This window comes from Trachurus japonicus, chromosome 1 (assembly GCF_045865225.1).
Source record: "Trachurus japonicus isolate A0001 chromosome 1, Traja_1.0".
NCBI classification, from domain to species: domain Eukaryota; kingdom Metazoa; phylum Chordata; class Actinopteri; order Carangiformes; family Carangidae; genus Trachurus; species Trachurus japonicus.
The window spans coordinates 4657171-4676479 of record NC_140907.1 but is presented as its reverse complement, the minus strand read 5'-3'; the positions used below and the strand labels follow the sequence as shown (position 1 = coordinate 4676479).

The following is a 19309-nucleotide window of genomic DNA, read 5'->3' as shown; positions in this document are numbered from 1 at the left end:
TTTGCTTTAGGTCAGCGGCGCTATCCAATGACAAGCGAGAACCGGAGCTTCGTTTATATTTGGTTGTTGAGTCGAGCACCCGTTACAACTCAACGTAATAAGAGATTAGTTTTCAAGTCACAGAAATCGTTGCTTTATTCGTTAAATGTATCCGCATCTCGAAATCCATTCCCTCAGTAGTAGTGTGTTTTAATCGCCTCCTTATATGCAGGTGAGTCCGCTTGGTTCATATTTATCTCTGTTTAGGGATAACACATTCAAGCTAAGGCGCTTAGCTAGCTACATTAGCTTAGCTAAAAAACTTAGCTCAGGTATGTGCAGTGTCCAACACCGCTATTACCTTCAGAAAGTAACAGCACTCTCACATACGTCTTCATATTTTATTATGAAGTAGAAAGGGACTGAAACCATTCATATGTGACCACTCCTGGCCTCCAGAGTTCGTCTTCAGTGAAGGCGCTGGTGACTTATATTAGCTAACCTTGTTAGCAGTCGCTAACAGTCTGGTGCTTTGAATTATTATGGTGCTCGTGGGCTCATGGCAGATAAGGACAGCATTAACGACTCTAATGGGATTAATTTTGTTGTCAGGTATCTCATTCACACGCTACTGACTCAGAGCCGACATGGTAGAGCCAACAACACACAAGTTTGCATCCCTGGAGGAGGAGGTGTGTTTCTGGAAGGAGCAGGCAGTCAGACATCAACAAAGGTAACAGCGAACGGCAGGAGCTTCAAGGCTCACACTGCTCGTTAAGAAGTGGCTTTAAATAATAATAATAAATAAAGACAGTACAGCTATTTGCATGGCAGCATGGAAACACTGAGTGTGTCGCTGTCTTGTCATCAGGGCTGATGAGTCTCAGGAGGAGCTGCAGGAGTTTCAGCAGATGAGTCGAGACTATGAAGCAGAACTGGAAACAGAGCTGAAGCAATGTGAGAGTCGAAACAAAGACCTACTTTTGGACAACAACCGACTTCGCATGGAACTGGAAAACATAAAGGTTAGAGCACCTTTATCATGTAAATGGCCTTGGTTGTTACAGAGCTGGGGCAGAGCTCTCTGCTGCTCCAGTTTGTGATGTCAGAGAAAGATCTTATCAGTAGATGTTTTGTTGTTGGACGTATCATCTGTCAGACAGAGAAGCAAACAGACAGACACGCCCACACTCACAGACAGCCTCTCACCACCCTAAATTCAGCATATCATTTCCACTGCCACTAGGAAAATTGCAGTCGAGCTATAAAGCAGCTGACTGCTATTTATATTCAGTGGTCCACTGGGGAGGAGAACATCAGTGAAAGAAATGAACACAGGATTGAGCCAAAAAATCCTGATTGCTCAGAGGTTGATGGGGACGAGGAAGCAGAGAAAAAGAACAGTCCAATCCAGTCAGAGTCTCCAAAATACACAGATCCTTTCATTAAAATGTGCTTGCAGCTGCGTTTGTAGATAATCTCCCATGACACAGCAAAACTGACATTTTGTCAGTGTCGGTTTATTTGATGGCTGCGTGTGACGTTTGCAGGAAAAGTTTGAGTCGCAGCATTCTGATGCTTTGAGGCACATCTCAACCATGGAGGACGATCTGGCACAAACCACAGCAGTCAGAGATCACCTGCAGAAATACATCAGAGAGCTGGAGCAGGCTAACGACGACCTGGAGAGGACCAAAAGGTCAGTGTTCATGGTGTTATCACACCAATCGTCTGGTGACCAATTAACTGGCTGTGACCGTGGTATACATCCACACACATACATAAGGATGCTAAAACCTATAAACACAGCTCTAATTGGCCGGTCCTCTCTGTTTGGTCCAGGGCGACCATCATGTCTCTGGAGGACTTTGAGCAGCGAATGAACTCAGTCATTGAGAGGAATGCCTTTCTTGAAAGCGAGCTGGATGAGAAGGAGAACCTGCTTGAGTCTGTTCAGAGGCTCAAGGATGAAGCCAGAGGTAAATGCACTAATGTCCACTCACTGGTCTGATCTACTCATCACTGTCTATTAGAGATGTCACAATTACTTGTTTTCACAATTAATCGTGGTATTAAATGCCACAATTAATTGATCGTAAAGATTCCTAAATACCGTTACTTTTCGAAAAAGATCATGTCGGAACCGTATCGGCAAATGTGCGCCAAGGTAAAGGAAGATGCACAGATACTGGTCCATTTATCTAACGTAACACTAAATTGGTGGGAATTTAAATGTTAGCGTGTCATTTGTAATTTTAAAAAATAAACTTGGTATATATGGCAATTAATGACTTAAATATTTCAAACACTTCCCCCCGGGGGATTAATAACTGGTCCTATACTGTATTAAGAGATTAGTAATGTAATTATATTTTGACTGTATTTGATTTTACACATTCATGGTCTTGTGAAATTTATTGATGCATAATAATCGTGATGATCGTAACACCGTGATTATTTCTCTGACAATAATCGTACCAAGAAAATCTATGATCGTGACATCCCTACTGTCTATATATGTATATAATATGTGTGTATCCCTCCTGTTTGTCTTGTACCTAGCCAGTAATGAATTTTAGTGGTTTGTCAGTTTTTTATTGAACCATATTGTTCATTGGAATTCAAGTCTCTTACATTGGCTTGGTGTTTCAAGACCTTTGCATTATTACCCAGTAGCAATGCAGTTTTTGTTTTGGAATTGATTTTGAAATGTGTCCTGTATAAATACAAAGCTGATGTGACATAATGATTGGCCTGTTTCCGATAGTTCTGATGCATACTTTAATGTTTGTAGCCAATTGAATGTTGTGGAAACCTTTGTTGTTCTATTTGTGCTTTTTTTCTTTTAACAAGACACAATTATTTCAATTTGAGTCTTACAAGTGTGTGTGTTTGTGGCAGATCTTCGCCAGGAGCTCGCTGTGCGTCAGAAGGAAAGACGTCCGTCCAGCAGCCTGGGCAAAGACACAGATAGAGTAGACCTGCCGTGCCCCTCGGCCAGTAACCCATCCTTCCCTGTCACGCCCTCCAAGCCTCTCAGCTCATTCGTCACACCCCCTGCTTCCAGCATCCGACGAGGTGAATAGAAAACAAATGCACTGCTGTATTTCCTCCAGTAGTTATAATGACTTAGTTTGTACTGATGTCCTCTGTGTTCATGTCGGTTTTGTTTCAGGCGATGGTCTCACAGGGACTCCCCTCACTACGTCTGCTAGAATATCTGCGCTCAACATTGTAGGGGAGCTGCTGAGAAAAGTCGGGGTAAGAGATTTGATCGTTGTAACTACTACATCCTCACAGTCAGAGCTGCTTGTGTGGCTCCAGGTTTGCATTTTGCATGTATGAGCTGACAGATGTTATATCTCTTTAAATTCCTGCCAGAATCTAGAGTCGAAGCTGGCATCCTGTCGAGACTTTGTGTACGACACGTCTGTTAGCAGCAGACCAGCACTTCCAGCTGGTGCTGGTAGCCCTTCGGGTTTAGAGGCAGGGCCTGAGGTCCAAACTACCGGCATGACCCCCCCTCCTCAGTACGACAGGTGAGGAAAAACACAGCAGCAACGTCAAGTGTGAGAGGTGGAAAAACTGTCAATAATTACACAAATGTCAGTTTTTGCTGGTTAAAGAGTATCTTACTTGTAAACATAGCTACAAGTTTTAAAGGGATACTTTAACATTTTGGCAAATTGGCCCATTGCCATAATCCCTATAATCTTAGCAGTAGGTTTGCTACCTTTGAACGGCGGAGCAGAGCTGTGAGCTGTGAGCGGTTTTGCATGAATTTACCTCTAAAACAACTCTGTCTGGTAACGTTCTGTTATTATCTCATAGCGTGGTGAATGTGCAGGTCACAACTTGTCCACCAGAGTGTTTTGGAGTTGTTGGACTGTGTATTTGATGAGTTTGATGAGGGAAACCAAGAAATCCCATGAGCCTCCGTAGCGTAGCTCTGAGCAGCTCGCAGCTCTGCTCCGCCGTTCTAAAAATAGCTTGCACCGACAATTAAAGGGATAGTAGCATTTTTTTAAAGTGGGGTTGTATGATCTACAAATAGCCCCTAATTGCAGTAGAAGACTCTTTGCACTCCTCCCGTTAGCAACACAAGCCCATAGCCCTGCCCAGAGATTTACAACATACAGTGTTGTGAACAGACCCAAAGAAACTGCGTTTTTCCTGCACTTTGAAGGGCTGGAAAAAATTATATTATAGCGAACAATGGAACTGTGTATTTTTTTTTCAGGTAAAACCTCTTTTAGGCCGCAAAAATAGGCCGTTTCTTTGGGTCTGTTCACAACACTGTATGTTGTAAATCTCTGGGCAGGGCTATGGGCTGGCATTGCTAACGGGAGGAGTGCAGACAGTCTTCTACTGCAATTAAAGTACTTATTTGTAGATCATACAACCCCACTTTAAAAAAAATGCTACTATCCCTTTAAAGGAAACAAACCTACTGCTATGACTATATGGATTATGGCAATGGGCCAATTTGCCAAAATGTTGAACTGTCCCTTTAAGTGTTTGATCATAAACTGTCCTATCTGATCTTATTTGCATGGAGCTTTGTTTAATTTATTTACAGCATCATTTTGTTTTATGACAGGAACAGTAAGTATTTGGACTTGAGTATATGCACTTTGTCTTGTCTCCCAGTTTAGTGAAGCGCTTAGAGTTTGGACCAGCTCCTCCAAGAGGGGTGTCCCAGGGGGCCCAGTCTCCACAGGGAGGAGTCAAGATCCTGCTATGAGACAAAAAGAGTCACCTCTCTCCTTCAATGACCTCACCCTGACTCCCCTCCCACCTCCCTTATTAATATACTACAGCAATGGGACTCTGAGCTGAGCTGTCCTCCCCTGTGGCCACCAGCCCTGCTGAACTATTGGAACGAGAAAAGCCACTCTCCTCACTCCATGCCCCACATAATCAGCGCACGGACTCCTGCCGCCCTCAAGCTAGTTATCACACCGTATCTATCATAGGAAGCAGCACTACTACAGCTTGTATGAAATCAAGAACGCAGAACCAACTGCTCACACTCTGTATCCTAGTGTATCTCTGACGCTGTAGTGGGTTGCATCTCAAAAACAAAAACCCTGTCTGTCAGCTGATTTGCTTTCTGTGACGGTTCAAGCACAACAGGGCTGTTGGAACATTATCGCTCCCCAGAAAACTCATTTAGGGTGGTTGCTGCACCTTCTCATTGATTCATTGAAGTGGGGACCCAAACTAGAGCCAGTTACTGTTTCATTGATAACAACCACTGGATGTGTGACCCTGGTATAGGGACCAAAAACATGGAGCGAAAGTTGCTTTTATGACCAAGTTCAAACCAAAGCTGTGATAAATGGATTTTTTTTTATCTGATATGATGTTAAAACTTAGTTTCTAATTTCATCATCAATTTTTTTTCTTAAATTTTTTTAAACTATGGGTTTGAATAATGTAGCTCTTATCACGTATGGCAGATTACAGTTAACCTGTAGACAGACTGGTGTGGAGGGGCCGGACACGATGGATAAAACAATGACGAGAATGATTTTTCTGCCTCAACTCTCCAGATACAAAACAAATGTAGTTAAGAATGAGTTAGTCGCTGCCACGAGCTGATGTTTTAGCCATCGCTGCCTTCGTCATTGTCATTACCTCTTTGGTTTGTAGGCCTCCCTTTGCTGTAGCAGCTAAAATAAAATGTAAAAAAATGAGTGATCTAGTCCTCATGCCACCAGGCTTTTTAAAAATGAGGAAATATCATGCTCCCTGGGACTAGTTCAAGCAGGTTCACACATAGTGATCAGGTCATTTCTGTCTCCTCCTTCCTGCCATTGCACAGACTTGTTTTAACACACTTTTTAATTTCTGGTATGTAAAGATGATAAATGTGAAGAGTAGGTTTAGGTTCTCTGCGTTGAGATGTGTCATGCTGCAGATTTACAGATTCACCATCTAGTGTTAGCAAAAACTTTTTTTTTTACAAAGATTATTTTATTTGACTCTGGACTGACACATGTGCACTACTGAATGTACAGTAATAATTCTATAGGTGTGAGACTTGTCTGCCATTGAGGGTCATATGGCGGGCGAATTGGGGAGAAGAGACAAAGCAATAATAGATTTTAATAGGTCAAAGATAAGCACAGTTCATACTATATTTGTGTAGGTATATAGAGCCTTTATTGAAAAAACCCTTCTCCTGCCTTTGAGTAAGAGAGATGGTGGATGGGAAATCGGTGATTATCAGTCTGAATGTGACACGTGAGCTTTTCCCTGAAATGTTTCTGGTTGATCTGGATTCTCACCACTGCCACACAGCAGCTCATCAAGCAGACGATTCAGTATCAATCTAAATATCCCACTTCCACAGCAGTCATCGCTCCGTACTGCGCCGTAGCCCCGTGTGTAGGAATCTACTTCGTACATATGAGAAAAGCAGTTCCTGCTCCTCTTTGCTGTTTAACCTTCCTCACACTAACACGAGCTAACTGTAACCGTAGCGTGTGACCACTGTGTAGCAGGTGTTTGTGTGTGTGTGTATGCAGCACCTGTATGCGACTGCTTGTGTATGTGGATTTGAAACTGTATGTGCCTGAGGTACTCTACCCAACTTTTATCCTGTTGGTTTGCAGTTGTTTTTTCTACTGAACTGAACAGATGAGAATCATGTTCTGTTGTGATGATTCAGTTCGATCTCTGAAGTTACTGACTAAGACGGAAACATTAAAAGAAAAACAAATCAAAGCGCTTCTCTTTTTTTCTTCAAATATCTTTATTTCTTGTGCAGGTGGTTCAACAATTGATAGATACAAATGGTGTCATGTAAACATCAGTTGAGTAGATATAACCTCAGAGAAATGAGAATCAGTTACTTTAGGGTGATCAGCGGCATTTGTTTTTTGAACATGTACAGTAAATCTGGACAAAGGAAAAAGATTGAAGATGCGAGTGCTGCCAAGTGTCCGATACCAACATCTGCCTCATGAATTTCTAATCGGAACAACCCTAAACCTTATTCACCCACAGCAATTCTGTTACTAAACATGATCTAAACATATCTGGGCGCAGGAAAGGTGCAAATAATATAAATCTGTGACTTTAGAGAATGATTAAGAGCTAAATATTTGTTGATTGGGTACGAGTGGCAGCACTGAATGGAAACAGACCGTCTACATGGCCACTCTGATGAACCAGTTCAGTGCTGCTCCGAAACACTAACAGCAGTCACAGGCAACAGGACGACAGTCGCTGATAATAGTACACATCTGTAGATTTACATTATGTCTTTACTTTCACTTCTATAAGGTCACTTATGGTGGAGACCCGAGGTTTCGCTGACAATATAGCGTGGTAATTAGAGGCACCTATTTTTGTGTACAAAACCTTGCATAAGAAAATATTTTTAGTCATTCAGTGCAGTACAAAACAGTGTCAATGAAAAACAAAAGAAATTAAAAGGAACTGCAAATCACACATCAGCAGAGCCACCAAAACAACTCCCCCCCCTTTGATACTGAGTCCTGATTGGTTTGTGTCAAGAAAAGGTGCTCTAAAACAAGAAGACAGATCAGTACACTACTGGAAACGGGAGAAAATATATTTGAAGTGATATGGAACAATAAGATAACAGGCTTCTGAAGGTATTCTTTATTCTAAGTGGCAGACGTTGCCCTGGAAGGTGACGTGGACATCTGGCTCTCAGACGCCTCTCACTCCGCAGCCTTTGTCCCATTGAAGTCGCTCTGGGAGTCGGCCTCCTCCTCTGAGGCATCCTCGACCACCCGCCGGCCTCCGCCCATACGCCGAGGTGTGCTGCCAAAGGAGGGCTCATTTCCGCGCCTAAAATTTGCCACAGGGACAAACAGACACACAAAGGCAGAGACGCAAACAAACACAAACACAGCGTGACAGTGAGAGGGGGTGGTTAATGTGGCAGTTGCTGAAGCGGGTAGGGGTGTTTTTTTTTCTTTTCTTTTATGACAACCACTCAACGTGTTGCACACTGAGAGGTGGATTGATGAAGAATGTAGAGGCTGTGCTTTGGTTACAGGTTAAGCACGCTGGTTATCTTTTTAACTCATTTTCACTCCTGACTCAGGAAAATGAGTTTGGTTTATGGCAATTAAACCAAGCACTGAGAGAAACATGGCCACCGGGAAAGACTGGGAGCGTGTGCTGGAGACCGAATGGTGCAACTTGACCTTTTTTTTTTTCAGAGTAAATCACTGGGAGCCAATGAGCCACATTTCTCTCAGTTAGGCCTGAATGAAAGAAATGACAGCAATAAGAGTGTGCATGAATGAAAAGTTAACGGTAAGTAAATATAGAGATGGTGATGGGGTAACGTTCAGGGGCAGAGGTACCTGCTGTGTTACTCCTTGGGTTCAGGGTTGCCTCTGGAATAGAGATGGACATCATTGTTTTGCTGGTGCTCAATAAGGCTATGTTCACTGGACTCAATAACAATCTGCTTTAAAGGTCTATTTACACTGCGCTGAAGAGAAGTGTAGATCAGCTGCTCAGGGTAACATGAGGACAATCAATGTGTAATTAATTTGTTCTGAGTGAGAAGCTGTGTGTGTTTCACATATGTGCTGTCGGGGTATGGAGTGTTTAGCAATTTATTTTGACTTTTGCTCTGTCTGTGCAGTGTTGGAGCTTTGCAGGAATAAAAAGAACACCACAGACAAACAGACAGACAGTTGTATAGAATAAAGAGACGGATTCCTCTGCTCTGTGTCTTACCTGAGTTTGCTCTTGAGAGAGTTGACCTCGCGGCTCATGGCGTCGTTGGCCTCGGTGGCTTCATCCAGCTCCCGCTGCAGCTTTCTGCGGGCGGCTGTGGCTCTCTGAGACTCCTCCTCCGCCTCCTCTAGCTGCCTCTTCAGCTGCTTCATGCGAGTATTTGACTTGTCCGCCTGATGAGTGAAGGGTGAAGACATGCAGGATTTACTATTCGCTGGCAAGCCGCTCCACCAAAACGTGCAGACCTCTGCAGACAGGTGAGTGCATGAGCGGGTCCTACCTGGTCTTTGTACTGCTCGGCCTGTTTTCTCTCGTCCTCCACCTGCATTATCAGGTCCTTGAGCTTCTTGTCCTTCTGGCGAATGCTCTTGGCAGATGCCTGCTTGTCCCTGAGGAAAGATAGAAGAACTCCGGGTGATTGAGGAATACAAGTTAAACTGATGTAATTAAAACAATTAAAAGCAATACAGGAGTGTGTTCTTTTTAAAGTCCCACTCCCGCGACCCTTTTCGGCCATTTTAAAACCAGCTCATTAGCCATGCACATTAGCAATGCACCTCTGGGGGGTGGGCGGAGACTGCGCTGCTCTGCACCCGCCCAGCCACCTCCTCGCACCCCACCCCCCGCTTGCTGACAGCTGGACATTGTACAATTACAGATTCAGTGCGTTTAACGTAAAACTCCACACTGGGATTCGATCCCAGACTGGTGCATAGTCCTTGCTCACAGTGCAAGCTGCTCTACCAGGTGAGCTATACCTATTATACCTTGACAGCTACACCGAGCTGTGAAGGCTTTCACCTCTGAGCCAGATGCAGAGCGGGGCGGGAGCTTGTAGCACTAGTGCCCTCCCCTGGAGCTGTGACACCCTCAACTCCAGTCTTCCTGAAACTGCCAGTTTGAGTCTGCCATTGGTTCACAGCAGTTTGAAGGCAGAAAAACTCTGAAATGCAATTTTGCACTTCCTTCTCTGCTGATAAGTGCTCTAACACAAGAAAAATGCCACAGGAACATGTGAAAAGCTCAAAAAACACGATTTTCACGGGAGTGGGTCTTTAAAGGGATAGTTCAACATTTTGGAAATTGGCCCACTGCCATAATCCCTATAGTCATAGCAGTACGTCTGGTTTGTTACCTTTAATGGTTGGTGCAAGCTATTTTTAGAATGGCAGAGCAGAGCCGTGAGCTGCTCAGAGCTACGCTACAGAGGCTAATGGGATTTCTTGGTTTCCCTCATCAAACTCATCAAATACACAATCCAACAACTCCACAACGCTCTGGTGGACAAGTTGTGACCTGCACAACATGCTATGAAATAATAACAGAACGTTCCAGACAGAGTTGTTTTAGAGGCAAATGCAGAGACTGCTTGCTGAAAAACTGTCTAGTCGCATCAGTGGTTTTGCATGAATTTATCTTGAAAACAACTCAGTTTCGTAACGTTCTGTTATTATCTCATAGCGTGGTGAATGTGCAGGTCACAACTTGTCCACCAGAGCGTTTTGGAGTTGTTGGATTGTGTATTTGATGAGTTTGATGAGGGAAACCAAGAAATCCCATTAGCCTCCGTAGCGTAGCTCTGAGCAGCTTGCGGCTCTGCTCTGCCGTTCTAAAAATAGCTTGCACAGACAATTAAAGGCAACGAACCTACTCCTAAAACTATAGGGATTATGGCAATGGCCTAGTTTGCCAAAATGTTGAACTATCTCTTTAAGTGAACGTTTAATATATAATGACACAATTAGTTTTGATTAAGACAACAGAGGTATTACTGGAACAGGCAAATAAACTCCTTGTTTTACTTTTTAATGGATCTAAGTGTTTTGTGACATGACAGCACCTACCAACAATAACTTGTATCTTTATTTATCAGACACAGTGCTTGGTGTCTCCTACCTGTTCTCCTGCTCCAGCTGCTCCTCCAGCTGTGCCACTTTAGCCTCCAAGGTGGTGATGGAGGACTTGAACTTGGATTTGACCTGATTCTCCATCTCCTGGAGCTTGGCCTTCAGCTCCTTGTTCTGGCGCTCCATCTGCTGCCGAGCGCTCTCGTTCTTCTGGGAGGTGCTGCGTTCTGTCTGCAGCTCGTTGTTCAGCTGGTCCACCTGAGGAGGGACATACAGTATGTGCTGTTAACAAGAGAAGCAGTGGTGGACAGAGGGACGGGGTCTGTGTGGTCTCTTAGAGCCTTGTGGAGACTGATATGGCTGCAACGGCCTGGTCACCTGCTGCGTGCTCTTCCTCAGCCTGTCGTTGAGAATCTCCATGTTGCTCTGCTCCTCCTCCAGCTCCTCCTCCAGCTGGGAGATCTTTGCTTCCAGGCGACGCTTCTCATCTGCCAGGGCTGACCTGAGCACAGGGTTGACAGTGGAAATCAAATCATATTTTCTTTCCAACTTTTACTCGGCAGACAAACACAAAGCGCAAACTCTCCACCCACTTTCCAGAGGAGTTGCTGGCCAGCTCGTCAGACAGCTCGTCTCTCTCGGCCTCCGCCTGCTTCTTCCCCCTTTCAGCTGCAGCCAGGTCCTAGAAGCGGATTAGAGATGAATTCATTATTTCAAGTTCTCAAACATGTTTCTGCCTTGTTAGGTATCGACCGTATAGTGTTACCTCCTGCAGCTGCATGAGCTCAGCCTCCAGACTCTTGGCCTTCTTCTCACTCTCCTTCGCAGTAGTCAGCACCTCCTCCCTGGCAGCACGGGCATCCTCCAGCTCCCTCTGGTAGTCCTTCATCTGGGCCTGGAGGGAGGAGGAGGAGGAGAAACAATCAGCATCAGACTGTAATTCATTGACCAGGTGCATCCACAGTATTTGAGTCATGTGCTGTGTTCACGTTAAAGTTTTCAGCATATTCCATGTGTACTGAGGCTAACAAGAGTTGCCCAGCATGTCTGACCAGAGCCATCCAATATGAGGTAGCTTCCCCCTGAGTCTAATATATGTATATGTAGATATACCCATAGCCAGCTTTTTTATATGCTATGACATGCTTTGTGCAAGTTCTTTAAAACAATATTCATCACCACGCTATGAGATAATAATGGAGCATTACGAGACAGAGTTGTTTTCGAGGCAAATGTAGAAACTGCTTGCTGAAAAACTGCCCTTGATGGGAACGCGTATCAGCGGTTTTGCATGAATTAAAGCAGAAGTAAGCAATATTTTTGTGTTAATATAAGTCTTAAATAGTTATATCTTCCGACAGCAATCACTTACATAGAGTGTTTGGACCGAAACACGGGTCTCTCAGTCACTCTGCTCTGCTCTGAGCCTAGGAGAAAACTTTTCTCGTATCCTACAAGTTTTATCCAATGAGGAGAGAGAACGGCATGAAGGGCTGTGTGTGCAGCCAAGGGATGCGCCTGAATGTGGTGACGTAGGGACGAGACGTTATGGTGCGTTCAGGGCAGCCCGTAACTCGTGTTTTTCCGACCTGTGAACTCGTACTAGTTCAGTCTGGTATGAGTGAATGTGCAGGTCACAACCTGTCCACCAGAGTGTTTTGGAGCTGTTGGATTGTGAATTTGATGAGTTTGATGAGGGAAACCAAGAAATCCCATTAGCCTCTGTAGCATAGCTCTGAGCAGCTCACGGCTCTGCTCTGCCGTTTTAAAAAACAGCTTGCACTGACAATTAAAGGTAACGAACCTACTGCTATGACTATAGGGATTATGGCAATGGGCCAATTTGCCAAAATGTTGAACTATCCCTTTAATAGAAAGATATACATGCATTTTTGAATGGTATTAACATGTGTATAAAATTGTTCCAAATTGTAAAAGGTTTTACGAAGATTTTTTATGTACAGTAAAGTTCTATATAAAGCAGTGCTGCTGCGTTTCTCCCAGCCCCGCCCTCTCACCTGGAGCTTGCGGAGCTGCTTGATGGCCTCCTCTCGTCCCTTGTTGGATGTCTCGATCTGTCCCTCCAGATCTTTCATGTCTCCCTCCAGCTTCTTCTTGGCCGCCGCTGCCAGAGCTCTCTGTTTACGTTCATCCTCCAGCTCTGTCTCCAGCTCACGAACCTGCGATCAGTGCACACTGTCACTTAGACTTCTGACTTGCCTTAGTGGATCAGATCAAATTCTTCCTATGGGGAGTTCTCGTGGCTCTTTACCTGCTTGACCAGCTGCCTCTTCTTCTCCTCTCCCATCTCATCCCGTCCTTGGAGGTCTCTGTCGAACTGGGCCTTCAGTGCCTGCATGTTGACCTCCAGACGGAGCTTGGCATCTTCAGCCGCCTGCAGCTCGTCCTCCAGCTCCTCCAGCTGAGTCTTCATCTCCTCCACCTGAGCCTCCAGGCCTCGTTTGGACTTCTCCAACTCGTGGACCTGGCATCAATATATTTTCAAATGAGCCAGAATACTGTATACTATAATACTTTAAACTATTTACTATTATTAACAAGCTCAACTAGTGACATTGTTGGACTTTCAGCCTAAAAATCAGTCTGAAGTGTGACTGCATCTCAGCACTAACATTTTTTCCCACGTCATCCTTGGAGCTGATCAGGTCCTCCATCTCCATCTTCAGGGCCTTGTTGTTTCTCTCCAGCTCCTCTCTGGAGTCCTGGGCCTCCTCCAGAGCTCGGGCCAGAGACAGAGCTTTAGTCTCCTTCTCTCTGGCCTCGGCTTCGGCACGGTCTCTCTCATCTGCATATTTACTGGAGATACTCTTCTCCTCAGCCAGCATCTGTACAACAAATAACCACAGTAAATTAGATTGTGTAGCCTCAATCCAACATGCTACACTTGACTTAAGTTATGTCAGTTAAATATCTGTTTTCCCATTATCCTCCAAAACACCATAATAATTCTTAAAGGTTGCAGTAATTTGATATATGTTTTTTAATCATCACAATTCCCTGTGTTACCAGTTTTCCTGATTGATCTGACCTGGTCAAACTTCTTCTGTTTCTTCTCCAGGTTGGACACATTCTGTCTCTGGTTGTCCAAGTCCATCAGCGTGTCCTCCAGCTCCTGCTGCAGACGGTTTTTGGTCTTCTCCAACTTGTCATACGCAGACGCCTTCTCCTCAAACTGGGTGTTGGCCGCCTCCAAATCTCTCTGCAGACGTTTCTTGCCTTCTTCAAGCAGTTCAATGTTTCCTGTCATCTCATCTAGCTTCTTCTTTGAGTCAGAGAGCTGCAGGCAGAACAAGACCGCGTCAACCACCGACAATAAAAAGAGGAATTTTGCTTTTGCTTTCACGTTATCTGAAAACTCTTGATAATTGCCGGCTCCTAGTTTGATCTCTGACCTGGATGTTGAGGGTGGACACGTGTCTCTCCACGTTCCTCTTGGCCTCCATCTCTTCTTCAAGCTGCTCCTGCAGACTGTTCTTGTCGTCCTCGGCTTGCCGCAGCTTCGTGGAGAACTGCAGCTTCTGACGCGTCTCCTCCGCCAGCAGCTCCTGTAGCAGCACACCAGGTTAAAGTTTTCAGTTCGACTTTGTTTGTGTTTAAAAATCATAGGAAATGTTACACATAAACTGTACAGCTGGGTGGGGTTACCTGTGTGTCTTGGAGTTGGGCGGAGAAGCTGCTAACATCTTTGCTCAGTTTGATGTTCTTGCCTTCTGCTTCATTCAGTAGGTTTGTCACACTCTCCAGTTCAACCTGTATGAAGACACAGAGAGATGGGGTATTGAGGATGTTTATGTTGAGCATGTATGTGTGGTAGTCTAAGTACTGATGTAAATGATGATTTATTTACAGTGATCTTGGAGCAGCGCTCTCCCAGCTCAGCCTTCTGCTTCTCGCTGTCGGTGAAGCGTGACTGCAGATCTGCCACCTGACCTTCCAGCTTCTTCCTCTTGTGCTCCCCATCTTGTTTGGCCTGGACCAGTGAGCGCACCTCTATGGTTAACTCTGACGTCTCCTTCTCCAGAGCCTGTTTAGCCTTGTCTAGGTTTGCCTTCACCTAAACAGATGAGACAGAGTAGAAGATAAGTATCAGAGAAAAAAAAATCAGTTTAAACCGAATAAACAAGCTGATTGGCAAGGTATTGATAAGAGAGTGTGACAGAAGGCAGGCCTACTCGTTTGGACTGCTCCAGCTGCTCTGTGAGTTCCTCCACAGCCTGGGTGTGTTTCTGTCTCATCTCCTGGACCTGGCTCTCGTGGGTTCGGTTCTCATCCTCGATGGCTCTCTTCAGCAGGTTCACCTCCTGCTCACGTTTGGCTCTGCACAGCAGGTGGATGGATTATGCAGATTCTTACTAAACAAATATGACCTTTGACACTTCTGTCAAAAGTTCTAATGACAAATGTAAAATGTAATAGTCTATAGATATTTTAGTATTCTGTGACTGACCTTAGTTCTTGCTGAGTGGCAGTTGTGTCCAAAGTGTCCTCTAGCTCAGACTTGAGGGCCTCCAGCTCCTCCCCAAGGTCCCGCTTGATCTTCTCTGCCTTGTTCCTGGCCGCCCGCTCAGAGTCCAGGTCCTCCTGCAGGTCAGAGATGTGTCCCTCCAGCTCTCTTATCTTCTTCAGAGCGTTGACCTTCTGGGCTGTCTCATCTTCTAACCTGAGATTTAATAATTCAGAACAGAGGATGATGTTATTAAGCCTGAGAGATGTTATAGACAGTACACAGGATAGGGTGGTACACATTTGTAGTGTCAGGTGCACTGAAGATTACATCTATAAACGGTTAATTATGTAACTTCTCAGGCCTTTACCTGGCCAGGGCGTTCTGTAGCTCCTCCTCCTTCTTGGCGAGCTGAGCTTTGAGCTCAGCGATCTGAGCCTGCAGGTCGGCTATCTGCTCTTGTAGATCATTAGACTCTGCCTCCAACTTCCGCTTGGCCTTGTCCAGTTCCTGGCGACCCTTTTCTTCCTTCTTCAGGCGAACTACAGGAGAGAAGTAACAGTTAACATAAACATACATAAATATATGCCAGAGTACAGCTTTGACTGTGACATCAGTAATGGTTCGAGGGAGTTAAATAAATGACAATGCATAAAATATGATTACCCTCTAATTCAGAGATCATAGACTCGTGTTTGTTTTTGAGCTTGGTGAGGTTCTTTGACTTCTCCTCTTCTTCAGCCAGATTGCTACTGAAGTCTGCAATTCTCTCCTCCATCAGCTTCCTCTCCTATAAAATACAGTGAAGTAGGTCATCTGTTTGCATCCATCTACATTTTTTGACCAATAGTAAGGCCTCTCTGCTATATACTGTACTTACCTTTTGCAGCTTGTTGTTCTGGTCCTCCATTACAAGAATGTCATCCTCCAGCTTTTTGACCTTTCCCTCACAGGTGACCTTCTCTAGCTGTAGCTTCTGACGGGCATCCTCCTCCTCCTCCAAATGTTCCTCCAGTTCCTTCACAATTTAAATTTCATCATATTTGTGTGAGTATCAAAACGTGGAGATAAGCAAAATTGAAATTCTACAGCCCAATAGCAAAATAGAGATGTGTAGACCTGCAGCTGCTGTTGCATCTTCTTCTTATCCAATAGCAGCGTCTGAGAGCGTTCTTCCTCTTCGTCCAGCCTCGCCTCCATCTCATGAAGGATCTCCTCCAGCTCCTGCTTCTTAGCTCCCAGACGGACTCTCATCTCTTCAGCCTCAGCATACAGCTCTGTCTCTGCCTGAAGCTGCTCCTGCAGTGCGTTTCTCTCCTCCAAAACCTGCAGCACAAAGAGAGAAAATGAGTTGGCTTAGCTTCCTTTTTACTAGAGCCCAGCTGGACAATTCACATCATTTTATTTTTGTTTTTATTTAACACTGTAAACCACTGAAAAGGAGAATTGAATCCATTTGACACTTTGACACAGTTTTAGATGGTTGTGACATCCAGTGATAGCAAAAAAATGAAGATTTCATCCTTTACCGATGTGTGTTTCAAAGTGATCTCCTTGAGCTCAGATTCAAACTTTGTAGCAACTTCTTTGGCTTTGTTCAACTCGTCCTCCTTCAGAGTCATCTCCTCCTCCTGTCGGGTCACTTGCAGCAGAGGCTTGACCTGTGGTTCAGGGGAAGGGGCATCATCAAATCATCATTAAATGGGGTCAAGAAGTCAGAGAGTATTGAGCACAGAGATGTCTTGTGATGCTGTTACATGAATAAGTCACTAACCTTGGTGAAGAGTCTCCACCACTGCCAGTTCCTGAGTTTGAGGTAGGCAGCACAGTTCCTCTGGATCACTTTCATGGCTGTGAGCTGCTGTTGCCTCTTGGCAAATGCCCTTTTACAAAACAATGGCAGAAGCAACATATGAAGAACATGCAAAGTATTATAGATTATAGTTTATTGTGACTAAGACAGCACGACAAAAAAAGAAACCTCTCTCTACAATAAAAGAATAAATGTACTGAAGCTGTGAGCAGTATAACGCATAACAGAATGGAAATCATTAGAGGAGAGTGTATATTCATACTTCCTGGCCAGGAAGCCTCTAGCCTGGGCCTGGAAAGCGATGATGATCACAGTGATCTTCAGATCTCTCTCTTCCTCCAGCTGAGCCAACACTCCAGTTCGGAAGAAGATCTTACTCTGTCCAATCCTGTACAGGTTGGGGTCCAAGTCCAGATGTTTGATCTGCGCAGACAAGAGTCAGTGAAGAAGACAAGGTATTTAATGGCTATGGGTATAACTCTAAATGTGGATTTGGTGTGTGGGATTTCAAGGTAGGTTTACCATGATGCAACAGGCTTGTTTACCGTCCATGAAACCTTTGGGAATAGCGCTAGCAGCCAGGACCTCATAACTGTAAGGAGACAGAAATACACCAAGCTTAATACATTATTACATGGTTTTCCTTCAGTTCATTAGTGAGTCATCAGATCCCACTCACCGTTGACGGAACTCCTGGAAGACGATTCGGTTGGGAAAGCCTTGCCGGCAGATCCTGATCCCCTCCAACACACCATTGCACCTCAGCTGCTCCAGAACCAGATTAGCATCCAGTTTCCCTGCCTGAGGAGTTCAGAGTTTAATGCACTACATTTTAAGAAGGAAATACTCAAAACTAGCCTGGCTCTCGCCAGACCCTTGTAGTTCCGCAAAGCTCCACCAGAGGCGCTACGCTCAGCTTCACACAAGGGTCTGGACTCGAGGCCAATGCAAACTTCTTCCCCGGAGCAAAAAATAATGAACCAATCAGGATCGCCGGGCGGGACTTTCTGAGGTGTGACGTAGCGCTGAAGCGACTGTTTGAGTCAAACAACAATGGCGGCTCGCAGTGAGTGGCTGAAGTAGCACGTCATTCAAGATAACGGACAAGTGGTTTATCCAATCACATACAAGATTTTTTTACAAGGCCCCGCCTTCTGAAATGAATCGCCTATGGAGCAGTCCCAGACCCTTGTGTGGAGCTCAGCGTAGCTTTGCGGAACTACAAGGGTCTGGCGAGAGCCCGGCTAACTCAAAACCCCCTCAATACTGACTGGTTGCTGATAAAAAACATGTGGATGTTCTGTTGTTTTTGTATATTTGGAAATAGCAGAAAAGCACATCTGTTTAATTGTATGATGGGATAACAGAATTAAGTGCTTCAATGGTTGGAAATACAATTTTCCCCCCTGAAACATACAAATATGTCTTTAAAATGTCAGAGGCGGGTCAGCCCTTCACGAGACATAACACATGTAGCCAGATGACAGTGCAAATCACTACACTTCTAAAACAATGACTTGTTATTTTTACGACCTACAATAATCAGTGTGTCTTCAATGGAACTTTGCCATGTGAAACACTAGTGTAAGTGACATTGCGCTTTTCTTTACCCTCTTCTCGTGGTTGGGAATGATGCATCTGACGAAGTTGGGCTGGGTGTTGTGCAGTGTGGTCATGAGTTTGGTCAGAGACTCCTTGTAGAGCTGTCCCACCGTGCGGAACATTCCCTTCTTGGTTTTTGAGGCACTCGGCATGGAGGTGTCTGTCATCTTGGCTATCGTGTCAAGACCAACCACTCTGTCAGCTGCAAAATACAACATGTTTGTGTTAAATGGGAGAAAAAACTGATGTCAATTCATCTTAAAATGCAACAAAGTGGAACCAACCTGTTTGATTCCTATTCTAATTTAATTGACAAAATATGAAAACTTCTGAATCTTTAGTTTGTGGAGAAATAGGAAAATCCAGATGCAAACTGGTGCAATGCTTGTTTTGCCATATATAATTTCATCACAGTGTCCACAGGTCAGGTTTGCGTGAAGTAGCAGTGGCATGTGTTGGTGCCTACCACTGTGATATAGTCATCTAACAGACTGTGACTTTAACCACAAGGTGAGTTGTGAAGAATAATCTGTCCAAGCGGGCAGCAAATATTGAAATTAAATCATACATATGACTGATTCTCAAATGTAGCCCACTGTTGAGCTGTGTTAGGCTGAAAGCAGCTTTGTAAAACATCTTACTGTCTTTCCAGAGATCTTGCACAAACTGGCTGGAGGAGCTGCTGAGCAGAGATGTGACGTTGTCGTTCAGAGGGTCCATGTTCTTTGTCAACCAGGCTGTGGCGTTGTAGGTCACCTGCAGACAACATCGACGCAATGTTAGCGTGATGTGAGAACACCGGAAGGTTTACACGCTCAACAGGGCAACACATCATGTTTATATCATATTACACACATTCATTCTTACTCA

At 44.6% G+C, this 19309-nt stretch overlaps 2 protein-coding genes across 6 annotated transcripts in view; one reads left to right on the top strand and one right to left on the bottom strand.

The window, feature by feature from the left end:
- Positions 1 to 35: 35 nt before the first annotated feature.
- LOC146991232 (nuclear distribution protein nudE homolog 1-like) lies at positions 36 to 6701 on the top strand. 2 transcript variants are annotated; one of them, XM_085793954.1, is made up of 9 exons: positions 36 to 211; positions 592 to 712; positions 851 to 1004; positions 1530 to 1678; positions 1822 to 1958; positions 2881 to 3057; positions 3155 to 3240; positions 3361 to 3518; positions 4630 to 6701. In XM_085793954.1, exons 2-9 carry the CDS (start codon positions 627 to 629, stop codon positions 4721 to 4723), a joined length of 1041 nt encoding a protein of 346 aa, XP_085650080.1. In that variant the 5' UTR covers positions 36 to 211; positions 592 to 626; the 3' UTR covers positions 4724 to 6701. The 2 variants fall into 2 exon arrangements, with proteins under 2 accessions (XP_085650080.1, XP_085650163.1); XM_085794037.1 differs by having other exon boundaries at positions 58 to 211; positions 620 to 712.
- A 19-nt stretch (positions 6702 to 6720) lies between these two features.
- myh11a (myosin, heavy chain 11a, smooth muscle) overlaps positions 6721 to 19309 on the bottom strand; it is a 31345-nt gene continuing 18756 nt past the window's right edge. For 2 of the 4 annotated variants that reach the window (XM_085793742.1, XM_085793826.1), the window contains 28 exons: positions 19081 to 19195; positions 18448 to 18641; positions 17517 to 17638; positions 17360 to 17429; positions 17100 to 17260; positions 16799 to 16907; positions 16554 to 16685; positions 16144 to 16350; positions 15905 to 16042; positions 15691 to 15814; positions 15395 to 15566; positions 15028 to 15240; positions 14753 to 14897; positions 14428 to 14634; positions 14226 to 14330; positions 13973 to 14125; positions 13609 to 13857; positions 13193 to 13405; positions 12832 to 13044; positions 12578 to 12739; positions 11326 to 11454; positions 11153 to 11241; positions 10938 to 11061; positions 10609 to 10817; positions 8993 to 9101; positions 8713 to 8885; positions 8331 to 8363; positions 6721 to 7806 (listed from right to left, as the gene is read on the bottom strand). In XM_085793742.1, coding sequence (XP_085649868.1) covers positions 8339 to 8363; positions 8713 to 8885; positions 8993 to 9101; positions 10609 to 10817; positions 10938 to 11061; positions 11153 to 11241; positions 11326 to 11454; positions 12578 to 12739; positions 12832 to 13044; positions 13193 to 13405; positions 13609 to 13857; positions 13973 to 14125; positions 14226 to 14330; positions 14428 to 14634; positions 14753 to 14897; positions 15028 to 15240; positions 15395 to 15566; positions 15691 to 15814; positions 15905 to 16042; positions 16144 to 16350; positions 16554 to 16685; positions 16799 to 16907; positions 17100 to 17260; positions 17360 to 17429; positions 17517 to 17638; positions 18448 to 18641; positions 19081 to 19195 — 4062 coding nt within the window. In that variant the 3' untranslated portion in view covers positions 6721 to 7806; positions 8331 to 8338. The remainder of the gene's footprint in view (positions 7807 to 8330; positions 8364 to 8712; positions 8886 to 8992; positions 9102 to 10608; positions 10818 to 10937; positions 11062 to 11152; positions 11242 to 11325; positions 11455 to 12577; positions 12740 to 12831; positions 13045 to 13192; positions 13406 to 13608; positions 13858 to 13972; positions 14126 to 14225; positions 14331 to 14427; positions 14635 to 14752; positions 14898 to 15027; positions 15241 to 15394; positions 15567 to 15690; positions 15815 to 15904; positions 16043 to 16143; positions 16351 to 16553; positions 16686 to 16798; positions 16908 to 17099; positions 17261 to 17359; positions 17430 to 17516; positions 17639 to 18447; positions 18642 to 19080; positions 19196 to 19309) is intronic. The other 2 variants (XM_085793576.1, XM_085793668.1) reach the window with 1 other exon arrangement.